At 46.6% G+C, this 18205-nt stretch overlaps 1 protein-coding gene across 1 annotated transcript in view; it reads left to right on the top strand.

The window, feature by feature from the left end:
* LOC144149547 (uncharacterized) overlaps nucleotides 1-17599 on the top strand; it is a 40942-nt gene extending 23343 nt beyond the window's left edge. Inside the window, exons 5-8 of the mRNA XM_077681172.1 lie at nucleotides 5181-5246; nucleotides 7543-7592; nucleotides 14487-14636; nucleotides 17353-17599. Coding sequence (XP_077537298.1) covers nucleotides 5181-5246; nucleotides 7543-7592; nucleotides 14487-14580 — 210 coding nt within the window. The 3' untranslated portion in view covers nucleotides 14581-14636; nucleotides 17353-17599. The remainder of the gene's footprint in view (nucleotides 1-5180; nucleotides 5247-7542; nucleotides 7593-14486; nucleotides 14637-17352) is intronic.
* Nucleotides 17600-18205: the final 606 nt, after the last annotated feature.

Genomic DNA, 18205 nt, shown 5'->3' with positions numbered 1-18205 from the left:
TCGAGTTAGTGGCCTGTTGTCGGTCACCTGTTGGTATAGCCAAGGTGGCCTGGCAACGCCGCAGGTTGGTGATGTGGGTAGTGAACGACCCATGTAGTTACCTAACGCCGCTGCCTCAGCAACAAAAGTGAGTTTGGGCATACGGGCGGACCGACGATGATAGATAAGCTCATCCAAGGTGTTAACTTGAGCTTCAGCCTGAAGAGCAGGGATCGGTGTTATCCTAGGGATGCAGATAATGGTACGCATTGCGGCTCTGTTGATTGCCTCAAGTTGGGCCAACTCCGCCTGGTTCAAGTGTCTCAATTGAGCCTGGTAAACAAGTGGAGGATGGAGTACAGACCGCACCAACAGACGGGGCTGTTCAAAACAGGAAAAACTAGACTTATGTGAGATGCGTCCGACGAGGTGGAGCATTTGGTTCGCTTTTTGTAGAGCGGAACGTAGCCACATGTGCGCTGACCCAGACGCGGTTCTCTGCAATCCCAGGACGCGAAGTGAGGTGGCAGTGCGAGCAGGTCGGCAGCAGAGTTGTAATGTGATAGGAGACACCTACAGTCGGCGACGGCCCCAAGCACTGGTTACAGGCAGAATAGCTGTTTCTTCGACTGGAGGTGTTAGTACAGAAAACGACCAATTTTTTGTGCCTGTTTCCAAGCCACTCCATGCCGGGGATTTCTTGCCACACTTACCGCCCTCTAACGGTCAGCCATGAACCCAGCCGTAATGTTCTTGATCGACTGCTAAAACGAGCTTGTTGTTTGGCATTTGTGGTCTATAGCAGGTAGTGTCGTGGAGTCTTCAGAGTTGCAGCCACAGCTGGTCAACCGTTTTCTGTATTTCAGGATTTTTTTTATTGGAAAAAAGTTCCCTGAGGTCAGTTCTGCGTATTGTTTTCGTGAATAAGGGCAGTTTGGTGTCACTTACGTCGGTTTAGGTGCAGAGAGGAGCCTACGACCGCGTTAAGAAGTTCTGCATCGCATCAGAAGAGCCCAGCCTGCGATGATTTGGAAATGGAATGTTGCGCGTTTTCTTCCGTCAATGCGACACAGAAAGCGTCGCTGACAAATCCACCCGAGTGCACACGTTGCCTGTGTAATGTGCAGCTCTAATGCGTGGTTACCTTAATGTCTAGCCTACCGACGTACCTAGGAAAGTCAAACTCGTTGCGCATCGGGATGCCTGTACCTGTTTTCGACGCTTCCCGCGAAGCCCAACACCACACCGCATTCACTAGTTCACCTTCAGTAAGCAACAGCCGAACTGGCAGGATGGGGTGCGGCAAGCTTCACTCGTATTCGAGAAGACAGGCTGGGATTTTCCTCCTGAGCTCTGAAACTTTCCGACGTCATCGGTCCATGGCAGTCAACTGTCGCTGCGACAAGGAATACAAGGGCCTATGTGTCATTTCTCCGGGACTCCGGCCCTTGTGAACGAAACCTTGTGAACGTTTGCCTTAACTTTAATGCTGTGCGTGTGCTGTGTGTGCGTGTTCCTGCGCCTGTCAGTTTCTGTGTGCTTATTTGCGTTTATTAGTGTTTGTATGAGTTTTTGTGTCTTCGCTTCCTTCGCTCATTTTCGCACCTCTCATGTTCATGTGGAGTAGCAAGCTAAGCTCGCTGCCGGGCTGTCTTCTCTTCATCATTAAAGGCATCCTCCTCCTCCTCCTTCTCCTCCTCCTCCTCCTCCTTCGGAGCGGAATTGATTTGTTGTCAATTTTGGCTCATTTTGTGCTCTTCTTGTCTGTGCAAGAGGCTGGTTCAGTGTAGAGCCGCCAGACGTCGGCTTACCCATTCAAGGGGCCATTTATACTTACCCGTTATAAAAGTGAGGAGCGCATTAAAGGAGCCATGAAGGCAAAACACAAGTTTGGTTCATTCAAAAGATTGACTCATTAGAATCATTCTGACCCCACTTTTAACGTAAATTTCGCTTAAATAAGCTATATATTAGGGAAAAAGGGAATGGCCATGCTACCCACTGGCTCATTTCCCGCAACAGAACCTATGATGTCATACCAGCCAGCTCTGCGATAGGCGGAGGCCGGCAAAAGCAAACGCGAATTAGGCAGAGCTTATAAGCTTTCCGAACAAGCTATTTGCGCCTAAATGTAATACATATCAATTTTACAGCAGCAAGAATGGTGCGGTAAACAGCAAAAGTTACGAAAATACACGTAAAAATAGAAGCACCGATGCGCACTGGTGTTGGTACTGGGGGCACTATGCTTGTTTTAGGTGCACAGCAGTCCGACGCTTTGGAGTTGTCTTATACGACGCTGGCCGATTGGCGTAAGCGACGTTGCCTGACGCGACCCTGCTTGTCAAGCATACCCCCTGTTTCCCGAAGCGATTACTTTCTACCGCAACAAAAACAAGCCAGGTGTAAATACCGTGGAAAACAAAGCAACGGCGGAGTGCTGAGTATGTTAGCGCCATCTGGGACGTTTGACGGCTAGCAAGGCTGCACAGCCGAATGGCGGAGTGGAAGTTCGTTTGTTTTACGCGCCGTTATGACTTCATTGTAGACGTCACCAAAACACACGATTTGGCGGGAAAATCAAAATTTTAACCCAAATTGATTAATGTATCAGTGAATACGGCATCACTTGCTGCCGCGCAAGCACTGGGGACACTATAAAACAGAAAATCTTAAAACGAACTTGCATTTTGTCTTCATGGCTCCTTTAAGGAGTAAAGGTGGGCTCGTCGCCCTATGTAAAACAATGATTCTCGCATTAAAAATGGTTAGAAACGACGAATAGACACGTGGGGTATGAATTTACCAATCTTTAGCGTAAGGTGATGCTTTTTTCCGTTTGGTTGGCTAATTGAAGACATCTTCATTTTTATAGAATCGTGCGCAGATGATAGGGCACTCGTTAACTGGGAGGCATCCTTAGTCCGGGACAACGCGGCTGCGGTCGGCTGCCCACACCCTCGTCACTGTTCTTGATGGATTCCAGGGTCCCGTTAATAAAAAGTAACGTTTTACTGCATCCGCAACAGGGCAACTTCATTTGCCATCTTTATGGTAAGTAAGCGACATCATGCAAGAATACAAACACATCTCCCTGTTCTAAGCACCTGCTAGATTTTAAAATTGACGCAAACGGTCAGCAGTGCAGCCGTAACAAAATCTGTGCTCACTGTAGGACCCAGAAGCTTGGTCTACACACTCCTACATGTAAACCTGCTTGTCATTTTGCAAGTCTAGCAAAACATGAGATGGTGATTGTACTGCGCGCGTTCACTTGCGACGAAAGCCTTGAATAAGTGACTGACACCGTTATTCATCAAACCTGCCTACAGAGTCGCTAAAATTTCATTTAACTAGGGTTGCGCGCAAAATACCCGTTAGGATAGTTGTATTTATATCTCTGCGCTGGTTAAAATTCAGTCATTTTATGTTGCCTTTCGAACACACACACAAAAAAATTGTAAGCTCTTAGAAAAAATGTAGGAGCAGTTAAGTGGTGTTACCATTTTCGGGCATCTCACAAATGAAACAATGCGTCATGCTACCAATGTAAGCGATTGAAACTATTGTTGTAAACTGAATTCCAGATATCGAGGCTACCTTATTTGTTTCTATTTATGCTTTTATTGAAGGCTCAAAGCCATAGTCTGAAAAGATAGAGTTTGCTACGAGCCACGCCGTACAAGGTCATTGGAATTATTTCGGCCGTTCTGCGATTCCCGCTGGGTCACCGTTTTTTTTTTTTTTGCGTAGCAATCCAATCTTATTGCAGTTTTCATGCTGCATATTGAACGTTGAGGAACCGATCTACAGCATACCACTCTTCTCTACGCCTTTGGGGCTCACATACGGCGCGAAAAAGGCACGAAGCGCGCCCACAGTGTGCATTCTCCCGGGCCGCTCAGCGGAGCATAGCAGCGCGACGCTGTCGCCACCTACATGTCGAGCTCGCGGCGAATAGGGCGTAAAGCAAAGGGTTGTGGAGGTATGTTTTCACCTGCAGTTTTCGGAGGGTGTGGGCTTCATGTCTTGGTACCCCCCGCCGCGGGGCCAGTATTATCTTTTAGCGGCTCGGGCTGTCGACGTCTCCTGTCATCGTCGTGGTCGTCGTTTGATGTAGTCAGGGCACTAAACAACCGGGACACTCGTTTTCCAATGCCTCGCGCTGGAAGGCTCCAGACGGGGTCCTTCCCTTCGCGGGACAGGTTTAGTCATTTTTCGCTCCTGCACTGTCCGGACTGCGGAGAGGCGTATTACTCATTAGATCACATGCTTTGGAATGCTCTGCAATACGCGACGCTCTGTTTAAGTACAAAGAGGATTTGGAGGAAGCCCTCAAAAGCGGCGCGACCTCTCTGTGCAACTCGTGGCCGTCCAGAGGGCATAAGAAAGGGCGGAGGGCCACGGCCTTCGTGTCCCTACGTGGGAGCGGCCCGCAACTACAACCCCAACGTAGTTCCTCAGGACCAAAAATAAAAGTTCTTTGTCTGTCTGTCTGTCTGTCTGTCTGTCTGTCTGTCTGTCTGTCTGTCTGTCTGTCTGTCTGTCTGTCTGTCTGTCTGTCTGTCTGTCTGTCTGGAACGTTTAATCTTCATGGGCGAAAACGCGTACTAAAAGACCACAGCGGGACACTCGTTTTCCAGCACCTAGCTGCAGAAAGTTACGCTTACTAATAAAAGAACACATCGGGACGCTCGCTTTTCGACTCCTCGCGCTAGAACGTAGCGCTTACTAAAAGAACACACCGGGACGCTCGTTTTCCAACGCCTCGCGCTAGAACGCTTCGTGCTTCAAAGAGACGAGACTTTTACTGCAAAGCTGTATACCTCTACCCCCAACGGTTTCATCTCCGTGGTCAAAAACTCCAAGGCGCCTAGAATACACTTATACACTGCATGCTTCACCGCTCCCGAGGTTTCCAGTTAGTGGAGATGGCCCGTTTTTTCCTTAAAGGTAGTGGATTATAATGTGTCGGCGTACTTGATGCGTGGTTCGGTCTTGAAGGCAAGAGATGAGATTGTTTCCTATTTGGTAATGGTTCAGTGTATTGGAATGCAACCTGCACCGAAGTTGTTTGTAGGGGTCAGTTTTTAATTGCGCGAGCTTCACTCATTGTGAATGGACAATGGTTACATTTCTCGGCACTCCTTAGCGTTTCTGGCTGGTTCCAATGCTGTCATGTGTTTTTTTATACTTTCCAGATTCTGAGCCAGTTCCACAATGTAAAAACCCGTGACGACATTATAAACTGGATGAGTGACTTTAAGGTAAGTGGCAACGAGAGATGCAAAACATGATGCTACAGTATTTTTCGTCTGCATTTCGAAATGCAACACGTGAGGCCGCGTTTACCCTGTTTCCTAACACCTGGTAACACAAAGTGAACGTAGAATTTATTTTGATTTATAAAGTACACATTTAAAACTGTCATAAAAATCCAGCATGAAGACACTGAAACCAACTGTTCGTCCCGTTCCTCATGTAAGATTTCGAAACACTTTTAAGCCGCTATTAGAGAGTCTACAGATATTAAATGCGGTAGCGGGCACAGAGTTGGCTACCTGCGGTGCTATATATTGCTTGTATATAGTACGGCAACGCGGCGGGATAGGATGGGGAGACGGTGGGAACGAGGATGCGAGGTTAAAGCGTTAAAGCGAGCGAATGTAGCGATATGGTTAGAGCGCAAAGCTTGGTTGGCAAGCTGGAGCAAGGCATGCGCATCGGGCCGACGCTAAAGTTTGCGAGGGAGAGGGACGATACGCACATGCATTCCAAAAGGTCCACCAATGGATTTCCCGTTAACTTTTTGTTCGTTTTTCTCCCAATATGCTTAAAATGTTTAGAAATGCCAATCGTTAACACGAAAAAGCCGGAGCACTTTCTCTACGCACTTCTTGGCGTCCTAATGGCTGATCTCTCTATATCTCTCTGCTGAGATAAAAGTTCCCACGCGTATGCAATCCTTTGAGCACACCAACGTCATTAAACTTTGGTTCGGGATAGCTGTAATAAAAAAACTGTGGTTGATTCCTGTCACAGGAATAGGTAAAACACGAAAGTGAAATGGGCAGCGAAATCTGAAGCTGAGCATGATTTGCGAGTCTTGTGGGTGGGCTTGTGGAGTGACGTCCTGCTGGCGGGTCGCTTCGGCAAAGGTGTACTGGCGTCATTTTTGTGACGGATATGACGTCAGGGAAATCTTGGTGTATACCGGCATAAAACCTTTTCGTGTAAAAATATAAAACCCGAAAACGAACAATCCGAAGTATAACGTACTCTTTAGTTCTTAGGGATGCTTCCCCGCAAGAAGACCCTGTGTGCAGGGGTGCACCTTTTTCAGTCCGCTTGCTTCGTTGTAGTGGCGTCGCTTCCGTGACGGATATGACGTCCCTCAAATGTTTCTGTATCCCGGAATAAAACACTTTCGTGTTAAATTACCAGTTCCGACCATTTCCTATGACAATACACCTTCGTTCTAAACGTTCACGGCAGAAAAGGGAAGACCACAGAAAGATAGGCGATATGGGCTCGTACCGATATGGGCGATATGGGCTCGATACGAGCTCGTACCGGAAGTGAGCACATTAGCGCTCACTTCCGGTACGAGCCTATGCATTACAAGCAGGCGTGAATTCCCAACTGTGGTACAACTCCACAGAAAAGTAACCAATTAGGACAAGTAACGAATATATCAATATGTGTTATAGTCATTGGTATGCTGGCCCGCCTGGACACCGCCTGGTAATACCTCTAGTCCATACATAGTGCAAACATTTGCGGGCATTCTCTTACCAGTGCAGACCCGAGCGCTTTTGCAACTTGCCCCTTTAACTTTTGAAAAGATTGTCGGATAGAAGCCCAACAAGTGGATCGGCTCCTCTTCATACCCTAGACCTATTACATTGTGAACCCCTAAGCGAATTAACTGCTCCATCAGGAGAGCTATAGTGGCGTCGATCACACAGCAAAAGGACTAAGCCAAGTCCTGCGATGGTTTCACATGGGAGATCAGCCTTTTGTCACAAGCATCCAAAAGATTTCAGCGCGCGCGACTAATGCATAACTACTTATGTCGTAGTTACTGCACAGGGAGAGTAATAGTTAAAACTGAAAACGGAAGGCGAATCCCCTCTTTGCCTAACACTTTTCTCTTGTTTCTCCGAACTTTAGTTGAACTTTGTTATAATTTCCTGGCTTAGGGGAGTGCAAAAAGGGGACAATGCTCAACGATGCATAACTGGGGAAGTAAAATAAAAAAATACTGGAGCATCGTTCAGTAATGCTTGGTGTCGGGCTAGTTGGTATAACATCTTTTGAAGGGAAATTGCGCTGGGTATTGCTCACGAACCCTTTATTCACCTCAAAGTGTACGTTTTTCTGTGCCCGTCTTCGTGGGCAATACCCAGCGCAATTGCCCTTCAGTAGATCGACCATTGTGCCGAGCATGTTGAAAAAGAAAAAAAAAAAAACGGGGCTACAAAAACGGCATGGGTAATCCACGGAGAAACTCACCCGTATTTCAAATTGCGCTTTTCATTTCCTTTTCCTTGTTTTTTGCAGAAATGCATTGGCACAACATCATATCCGCCACCAGCCGAGGATTCGGACAGGTTTGTGGAGAATGACTTTTGATTCTTATGTGAACCGCCTTACAATATATTTCGTTTCTGCTGTAGAATGGAATAGCGTTTATTCATATAAAATAGCGTTCCACGGAGGTTTAACAATGCGGTAAGTGTCGAAGCGGTGTGACCATCTCGCTTTCGTGCACAGAAACTTTATTTGGACCATAATCCCAAGCTGTCCGCCGTGCACCAGCAGCTCCGCGGACATGCAAGGAGTTTGTGGTGCGAGTAAGGCGCCGGCTGATTTTGTTTACTGGCGCAAGGGGCGCTGGCCGCGGCAGGTAAACAAACCTGTTCCTGAGGCAGACCGGCGGCGAGGAATTCAGCCGTCGCGCTGAGTACCTTTCAATAGAGCACACCAGGAAGCTTGTAACGTCTTTCTCGGAAAATACTTGATGTTGCGTGCCAAATAGGCTCCCCTGCGCTTTTGTCACATCGAACCGAACACAGTGATGTACTGTGCGGGGAATTTCCCCTTTTCGCAGAATTTTGGGCTGTAATTGTGGCCAAAAGGGGAAAAGGGAATCTTTAACATATGCGGGGAATTTTAAGAGTAGTGGAATAAAAAGGAAAAATAATGTAAGCACACCAAACCTCGCGTTATTTATTACTTTTTTTTAAAGTTCACTTAACCCTTCGGCGGACATGTGTTCAAATATCCGAAGTCCTGTTCCCGCGAGCCAAAATTATCCAAGACCGCTTCCAATCCTGTTCATAAAGCAAGATGGGGAATAAGGAAAAGAGTATTGAATAAGAAAGAGCTTGTAAAGCGTGAGGCGGCGGAACCCAGTCGAAAAACACAACAGGAATTTCTGTCGCACAACAAAAATTTCTGTCGCACGACAGAAATTTCTGTCGCACGACAGGGATTTCTGTTGGGACTACAGGATGGTCTGTCGTGCGACAGGAAGTTCTGTAGTACAACTACAGAAAATTTGTCGTATTACAGGCATTTCTGTCGCACGACAGGAATTTCTGTTGGGACTACAGGGTGGCCTGTCGTGCGACAGAAATTTCTGTAGTACAACTACAGAAAATCTGCCGTACGACAGGCATTTCTGTCGCACAACAGGAATTTCTGTTGGGAATGCAGGATGGTCTGTTGTGAGACAGGAATCTCTGCAGAATGATGACAGAATGTCTGTCGTACGACAGAAATTTATGTAGTACAACAGACATATCTATCATACGACCGACATTCTGCAGTCCCCACTACAAAAACCTTTGTAATAGAACTACAAAATTTCTGTCGCATGAGACATTTCTGTTGTACTACAGTTTTTGTGCAACACCCTGTAGGCACTACACAAACTTCTGTTGGCCTACAGACTGTCCTTCAGCCACTACATTCAGCATTCCGTAATTACCATTATTATATCTGCCATGCGACGGATCATCTTGTAGTCCCTGCAGATTTTTATAGTGTGAAAGAGAAGTTTAGATGCATTGCGAAAGTGTCACATGGCAGACCGTTCAGTATTGCTACAAAATTTTTTGCTTACCCTGTCGGAAAACCCCGCGTTTTCCAGCATTAGGAGAGCGATGGAATAGCCCGGAAAGAACGGAATACATAGGAAAACGCCGCGCTGAACGACAGCAACGCGGGGAGGTTGCTGGAGAGCATGGAATAACATGGGGACATTGCCTTTGGGGACAGGGCTTTAGCCAATGCGAAGGGGATAGCACGAACGTTATAGTACGGGATGGTATGGTGCCGCTGCTTGGCTGGACACGGGAATGCCGCGCGCCGGTTAAGGGGTGGACTGGTTGTATTCCAGCGCCGCGATCGACGCAGATGCTCCGAAACTTGGTGTTTGCGGCCCGTGCGGTGCAGCAAAATCCCACTTTTTTAGCGTGCGCTGCACGGAAACAATGCTGCGTGCGAGTGACGGTCATCTCGTTCAATTGCATTGCAAGCGTCCGTTGTAATGAACGTTTGTTGCATTGCGGCCATTAGCATTCCGGCCGTGTTGGAAAAAACCTTCGCTACAAATTTGCAATTAACAACGCAACTTAGCACAAATCACACTAATGTTGGAGCATCTAAGCGTAGCCCCATAATAAAAAAAATGGATACATAGGGAACTTCGGAAATTCCTCGGGTTCTTCGAGTGAATTGCAATTGCATATATTGTACTGTGGACAATGTTTGATAAAAGAATCAGGCAACAAGGGTAGCCCCTCGGCAAAACGGACGCTTAAAAAACAAGCAAGATGTGCTTTTTGAAGACGTGGTGTAATAATTGCAGTGCACATTCTGACATGTATTTCTGGGTGTCTTTGAGAGCCCCATTGTTTCAATCTGCGTGCTGTTGTTTTGTTTTGTTTTTTTAGCGAGCAATTTGTTTATTTTAACGCGAAAGATGTGTCCAATCAAGCGAAATAGTTAAAATAAGATTTTAAAAACAGCGAACCAGTTGCCGCTACCTGTGTGAAAAAAAAAAAAAGAAATGGCGCCAGTGAACTCGCTGCATTGCCGAGATGTGCTAAAAAAATAAATGTAGAAAGAAAGAAAACGCGCGCCTTCCCTCTAGCCCGGCCCTCTGGAAGAAGTTCGGGGAAGCATCGTCACCACTGAAGGCATGTCGGGGCGCGACAGAACTCGCGGGAAGGGGAGACCACAATACGAAGAATCGAGAGGGGTCAGGAGGGGTCGCGAAACAACTTCTCGTGATCGGCCGGTTCCCTCCTTACCCTTCCTTTGTTCCCTCCTGCTTTGTTCCTTCCTGCTTTTCGTCTCCCGGTCAAAATTTGCGGTGGCTGCGTGGCCCAGTGGCTCGTTCACATTTCACATCGGCGCTTTGCCTAGTTGAAGTTAGGCTTAACTTTTTTGTAAAAACGTGCATCTTATGTCTCCGCGGAGTGTCAGCGTCAACATTTGAAGCTTCGGAAGCTGTGGTAAAAGCAAGATCAGTGGTCCGGATTTCAAGCATCTCGATGTGAGGACTCCTCCAGCGACGACTAACCGGGGTGCTTGGGATAATTGGCACTTTAATGTGAGTGAATGCGACGAATCTCGCAGGCAGCGTGATTTGTAATACGTGCGATGTGCTTCGACAATCGACTGAACTTGCAACGATCCCTGCGTGACTTTGGCAGTTATCGTGTGTGCGTACTCTTCAAGATAGTGCAGCACCACAGAGACGTGCGCTTTTCGCCACAGGATACCCTTCCACGCCTTGCTGTGCGAATGCAACGGAACAAGGTTCACAAAGGCAAGCATTCCAGCTAAAGATTGACTTTCCATTTTAATTTTCTCACGTTCTCTCACGTGTTGCAGTGTAAAAGAAATATTTGTTCACTTGTGTTTTAATGGCCCTAACTAATATAAGGAACGAATAAGGATCGAACGGTTATTGTCGATGCTCGTTTAATATTTTTTTTCTATCGGGGAGAATAAATTTGCTTTTATGAACAGGTTGAGCGTCATTGACGGAACGCGATGATGGGACGCGATTTGGCCCTGCTTCCGAAGCACGGCCAAATCAGCTGAAAAGTGCCCAAATGAGTCTGGCTAAATTTTGTAGCGCTACTGAGGTTTCCCTGAAGGAATGACTTCTGTATTTCTTGTTAACAGCTACGCGGGTTTGCAATTACACGGCTATTTAAAAAAAAAAAACGCAGAGCGCGAGCATCGGCCACGCTATTCGGTAGACACGGCGTGGTCTCGGGCGTGTTCCAGCGTTACGTTCCAGCGGCTGCTCGATCCACGAGTTTCCGTGTCCGGCATGTACCTGCGTCCAGGTTCCCGTGAATTTGCAGCAGGCGCAGTTTCGCATGACGGGCGGATGAAAGCTGTTTTGTACTAAAAGAAATTATAGTTCTGACCGTTTCCAAGTCAGCACGATCATGGAGCATACAAATAACGCGCCACATTTTGTTTTTATATTTGGCAATGAAATAAAAATTATTTGTTTGGTGTAACAGCAACATAAGAGGGCAGTAAAAGCCTCTCCATGACAAAAAGTGAAGCCCCGGTAGTGCCCAGGAACAGTGTTGTAAAAAGAGGAAAATAAAATGGATAAGCACCGCAAACTGCTTTTTTTTTCGGACTGTGATCAGGCATGTGCAGTCTGCGTAACATCAAACTTTTGTATTGCATGCATGAAAGTACCACTAGTTGCATTGCTTAAATGCCTTTTGGTACAGCTTTCTGAAATCAGTTATTCACTGAAAACAATTTCAAGCTTTTACCAGAAAAGCAAGAATGACCCCAAATGCTTATGTTTGTTGGTCATATTTTTATTGAAATTGTTATGCATATCCTGCATACTTCAGGTAATTAATAGAAAAAACATCACGGGAAGTAAATTTCTTATGCCAAACTAGTTGAAATTGGAGACATGACAGGATTTACTACGAAAACAGACATGACAGATTTACTACAGACTACAGAACAGGATTTACTACAGACTACAGAACAGGATTTACTACAGACTACAGGGCAGGATTTACTACAGACTACAGGACAGGATTTACGACAGACTACAGGACAGGATTAACTACAGACTACAGGACAGGATTTACTACAGAATACAGAACAGGATTTACTACAGAATACAGGACAGGCTTTACTACAGACTACAGGACAGGGTTTACTACAGACTACAGGATGTCCCATTCCCTCACAGGATCATTCTGTCGTATTTTTCTGTTGGGTTTTTCGACTGGGAAGCTGAAGGGCTGAAGCCTGTTCGCATGTATTCCTGGGCGATATACAAAAAAGTATTTCGGGTGCGCCTTAGTCCGCGTTCTGTCAACAAGAGATGGCGCCAGCAGTCCCGGGCTGAACTAAAATTACTTCAGTTACCCAACAATGTCTCGTTCTTCATACGGGAGGTTTTAACTTAGAGCTTTAAAATGCAAAATAAGCATGCTGTTCGGTACAAAACAAGAAATGTATATTCAAACGTCCTGCTTCAAGACGGCGAATTTTTATTTATAGCAAATTGCTTTCATTCTGCGTTTCGCGTCGATTTTTATTTAGACAGCATTTTCCTGTGCAGATAAAGTAGGGCACATCAAGCGCCACAGACGGTTTTCCTAGTTTAGTCCATATAAAAGCGCTCACGCATTTAAAAGCGGCTTTCTAAGGATTTAATAGCGGGACTTTAGTTGACTTGCGGAAATACGCGCCACGCGAAACTGCAGGTCGCCGGCTTCCTACGCAGTACACCCGTAGCAGGCTGCCGTGGGGGCGCCATGGCTGCAACTGACCCAACGTGCGACATGCTGCACACTTGTGGCCAGTTGAACCACCCCCAATACTTCCCTTACAATTTACACAAGCATCTAGTAGCCGCGGAAACGCGGGTGCGTCGGACGTGTTGAACAGGCCGTCTCTTGGGCTAGCGTGGCCCACGTGCAAATCCTACGGGGTTTTGCAAAACTTCCGGTTTAGGGTTGATTTCTCGTGTGGTTTCGCGTGATAGGCAGCGAGGGCCGTTTTCAAAGAGAATAGTTTTTCTTTGGCTACCTAAACTCGAAAAGTTTTGGCTGTCTGTCTGTCTGTCTGTCTGTCTGTCTGTCTGTCTGTCTGTCTGTCTGTCTGTCTGTCTGTCTGTCTGTCTGTCTGTCTGTCTGTCTGTCTGTCTGTCTGTCTGTCTGTCTGTCTGTCTGTCTGTCTGTCCCTTGATATCACCAGCCGGCCAAAAGATGAAAGAATTCCGATATATGTAGCGAATCAGAATGGAAAATGAGGGGCTCGTTGAATTAAGACAGAAATAAGGGTTGGCAGTCAAAAATGCCTCGGAAAGCGAAGGTGGAGAATGCTTTAGGTAATTTAAACAGATGAAGAATTTTGAAAGACAGAAAGAAAGTGGAGAAAAAATGCCCGCCGGGTGGTATCTGAACGCGCATTCTGGACGCCTATTCTGGAGGTCGTGGGTTCGGATCCAACCCGGAAATTTTTTCTCCACTTTCTTTTTGTATTTCAAAATTCTTCATCTGTTTCAATGACCTAAAACATTCTCAACCTTTGCTTTCAGAGGAATTGTTGACTGCCAACCCTTATATTGATTGATTGATTGATTGATTGATTGATTGATTGATATTATTGATTGATGGATTGATTATGGGGTTTAATGCGCCGAAACTACACAGGTTATGAGGCACGCCGCAGTGGAGGGTTCAAGATTAATTTAGACCACCCGGGGATCTTTAACGTTACACCAAGAGTACGACATAGATATCGTAGATCCTTAGGTGAGATGACACGTCACCACCAAAGGGGATACCATTAACAATTAATCAACCAATCTATCAAAGCGAGAAAATTGAATTAATTTCAGCATATCTGCATGTGTTTGTCATGGGAGAGTGAGACGGGAGGTGAAGGGCATGACAGGTGGGCGGGGCGGAGCGGAACGTTCTAACCAACTGCATGTCCGGCGCGACAGAAGGCTATCGTCTTTCAACGACATTTGCGGAGAAGTGAGTGGACACGGGCCAATTTTTTTCTTGACGTTGTTGTATGCACAGCCATTCCCGTGAGAGCACATAAGAAATAAACCGAGCAGAAATTTTTTTGGCGCTCCATATTATTTCCCCCATGTTGAACCTGGCGTCGCTGTTTTCTACAGCCGCCGCCATTCGGTACCGCGGCGCTGCCGAACAAAGTGGCCGTAAGAGTGACGTGAAGGATTGCCTAAACTGCCTTCTCCATGGTTTCTTGTACGAAAAAAATTGTTGAATTGCGTGCGAAGTTTTCGTATGCGAGTGCCGTGCCAGAAAGAACAAACAGGAGATTACAGAACAAGGAAACACAAAAGTGTCGAGCTCTCTATTCGCAGTCGTGAATCAACTCACTATTTATGTAGACTTTGCTAAATCTCTGGTGTGCAAACAACGTTCTAACCAACAGCATGTCATTCTCTACAGCACGGAAGAAGTATGGGGGAGCGTCGACGTCATCAGTATTTTTATCGAGCCCGCTAAGATGATGCGAGCGTACATCGAGAAGAACAATCTGTGAGGGCGCCGGTAAGGTGCTTCAACGCCCTACACACGCACGGCATTGCTACATCCAAGGTAGGTACGTTAAATGTGGATAGAATTTGCGAGCATGTGTTACGTGGTAGGAGTGTTCAACACAATACTGATAAAATTTGGAGAGGATGCAGTGTACATGGTGATAAATATCCAGCGGGTTGTCTAAGGTGCCCAGTGTCGACCAGTGTTTGCTAACTGTTGAAAGTCTACTTGTTGGCAAACACTGCAACGCAATTGCATTTCATAGCGCAAACGTTAGCGCAACACCAGATTTCCCAACTCCACTTGGCTGGCTCGTTCGCTAAATTGACTCTTATTTTTACTACATGCTGTGTACAGAAAAATAATCATCCCGCCTTCGGGATTACGAATTCTTGTGATAGGTAATATAATTTGTGACGATGGCTTCGGGAGCTTAAAAATAAAAAGACTGCAAAGTGAAGAGCGGTACAGAGAGAGAAGTGAGAAAACTGTAGGTAAAAACATTATTCTCTCTCTCCCCCCCTCCCCTTGTGTCTTTCAAGGACACAAGGCAAATGCTGATAATGATATCAAGCAAGACTGATTATCAAATGCGATGTTTAAGCGACATTTACCCAGAAAGAACAGTTGGTTTGAACATCAATTTTCTTTCCCACCCCTTTCCCCAGCCAGCTCGCATTCCTCCTCCTCCTCCTCCTCCTACTCCTTCTCCCTTAAAGGGACACTGAAGTGAATTTGTCAAGCTCCCGTTTTTGCTTGCACTGCGTAGACTGGCTCAAATTAGCACACTTTTCATCGTTTATCCGGTTGACAAATCGGTAATTATTTTACAAAGCGCGAAAGAAGAAAAACTACCATGCGCGGTTTGCGGCGGTCGCACCAACTAAGGCTGTGACGTTGAGAGGAGGGGCGCCGTGATTGGACGATGCCCAAGGTTAGCAATCACACAAGTTTCGGTTTCGGTTTCGGTTCTGTAAAACATAACCAATGGCTTTGTTGGATGGGCATTATCAATATCTCAGTAATCATCGTACCGCGCTTCTGCCATGTTGTCGACTGTAAAATGCACAAGATAAGCCTCCCAGGACAGCTTGTAGTCGTAGCATTCACTAGCCGAGACCTACGCAGTGCATGAACGCCCTCCGCGTACCCGCAGATGCCCAAATGTCATGCGCTTTTCCCCCATATTTGGAGCTTGCCTCCCTCATGCCTGTATCGTAAAAAGCGTGTTCGCACCAGGCCAAGGGTCTGTTCATTCTGGCCTGTGCCCACTGCCTGCAAGCAGTCGGTGCTTATGGCAACAGCACGCCAACGAGAACTCGCTAGCGCGCCAGTGCCAGCCTGCGCGCGTTTTGAGAAATAGTTCGTGTAGCCATGAACGTTGCGGCCCCAAAAAAGGTGAACTCAATATAGAAAACATCGGCGGAAAACAAAAAAGTTAACTTACAAAAAAAAAAAAAAAAAGCACGTACCCGCGGGGATTCGAACTCGTGACTCGCAAAACATTTGCAATGAATTCCTAGCGCCTCAGACTGCTAGGCTACGCAGCGGGACGCGAAGGCCTTGCTAATATAGGGTATATATTGTACAACCGGTTTACACTTTTATTTATTTTTGGCATTTCAAGCCGCTTAGGTGACTATTTGTTGTACTGCGATCGTGCAGTAAGCGTCGCCCGAGTTTCCACAGTAGCTCACGTCTAGCAATTGCATTTCGTAGACGGAAAAGCGTTCGCAGATGCGTAGTCGTGCTGCTGACCGCTGTGCTTGTTCGCCCAGCGCAAAAAAGTGCTTCCCGCGCCCTAGTTTTACGCTGTACGGTAAAAATATCAGTTGATTTTATTTGCTTAGTACCTATATTGACTTCGCTGACTCTTCTCCCGCCTTCAAGAGGCCTTATATTTTCCTACTGGCGTACCAGTCAGCGAAGCGTCGCATGTGCAGCGCTTGTGTGAAGCGACCTTGACTTGGAGCTAGATACAGTGTACAAACAAACCAAGTAAAGAAAGGCACATTCTTCCATTCACAAACGTGTCCTGGCTTCGTTTCAACTAAGCGAACGAATTGCGACCAAGCAATTTTTTTTTAACCTCCTTGATTGCGACGACCCGCCGGCGGCCGGCGGACGAAACGCTGGGCCGACTGACTCTGTCGGCCGGGGAGCCGTGCAGTAGCGCAGCCGTGGCGCAGCCAATTGCCAGCTCATCCCCTCCTGACGTCACACGAAAACGCCACAGAAAATGGGCGAGCGTAAAGAGAGGAGGACAGCGTTTTCGAATTAGTTTTTCTACTAAATAAAATCGCGTAAACGCGCCTGGAGTGGTCGAAACATGGCCTGGGGACTCCGGACTACAATTTGCGCTAGTAATCCCGCAATGTTTACATATCACTTCAGTGTCCCTTTAACCGCTCTCTATGCCACCACACCTGAATGCGAAAGCAGAAACTTAGAGCACTAAGTCTGGGGACAAAAAAAAATACCGCCTGGTGTCAATTTATCTTCGAAGGATAATAATGGGAATGGGAATAAATGGGAATAAGGATTAGAATGGGAATTATTCGCATAGGTAGCAGGAAACACGATTCTCCGAAACAATTTCCTGCACCGTGAAGCATTAGTGTGTTATTTTTTTGCTCGCTTTTACTGTAGTTTATTACACTGATCCCTTGAATATCAGTTTGCTTAACGCCGAGCTAACAGGGGAAAGGCGGCTGACGGGAGTAAGTTTGTGGGAACGTAGAGCAAGGCATCGAAAGAGTATCTTTTGTTTCAGGTTCAACGAACCGCTCATTTCCTGGAGGCGGATTCCGGGTCTCTAAGGACCGGTGACTTGGCTAAGCCTGCGTGCGCCTTGAAGCAGATATTTTGTGTGCTACAAATGACGCCAACCCTATAATCTCTGCTTTGAGCCGGAGTATGGCTGAAGTTTTGCTGACGGCTCGCTTCCGCTTGTGTGATTGCTTATATTTACCCAATACTTCATGCACTAAGCCCAAATAAAAATCTCGGCTGCTGTTGTATATCAGCAGAGTTGGCCTCACAAGTGATCCAGAGGTAGCAACGGCTAATAGTTGCAATTCTGTCATTTTGTTATGCACTATAGCTCGGAAAGTAATTCTTTTTGTTTATATTGTGCACCATCCCGTCTCTTGTACTACTGATCATGCTGTCTTGCGGGAAGAATGGGCATGGATTCAAGCTTCTCGCTGTTTGTGCAGAAGACTCGGTACGTCAGGTTTTAATTTACAGGCCTTGCTGCGTGCTTTTTAATGGTTAGCCAAATGCAATCACGATAACAGAAAACCATGCCCTCGCGCAGCGAAGCTTTCGTGGGGATCGTAGCCACACCAGCGTCTAGCGTTTTAGGCCTTGCAGTATTGGGGGCCACGACAGGCATCACGCTTACGCTGAGCGTGTGTGGCCCGATCATCATCGGTGGTCTCATTCCGCCTTGTTCGCGCCCATTGCCACCCAATGTTCTGCATGAGTAGGCTTCACTGCGCAATACACACTTTGCGAAAGCCAGAGTACACAAACCATGCTTATACCGATCTCCTTAAAGTCGGCTTCACTTCTAAACACACTTGATTGCTGGGAAGGCATTTTTTCCTGTGCAATATGCACCT

The sequence above is a fragment of the Haemaphysalis longicornis genome, unplaced genomic scaffold, assembly GCF_048455015.1.
Source record: "Haemaphysalis longicornis isolate Haplotype H1 unplaced genomic scaffold, Haemaphysalis longicornis Haplotype H1 scaffold_8, whole genome shotgun sequence".
Taxonomy (NCBI): Eukaryota; Metazoa; Arthropoda; class Arachnida; order Ixodida; family Ixodidae; genus Haemaphysalis; species Haemaphysalis longicornis.
This window is presented reverse-complemented; position numbering and strand designations above follow the sequence as displayed.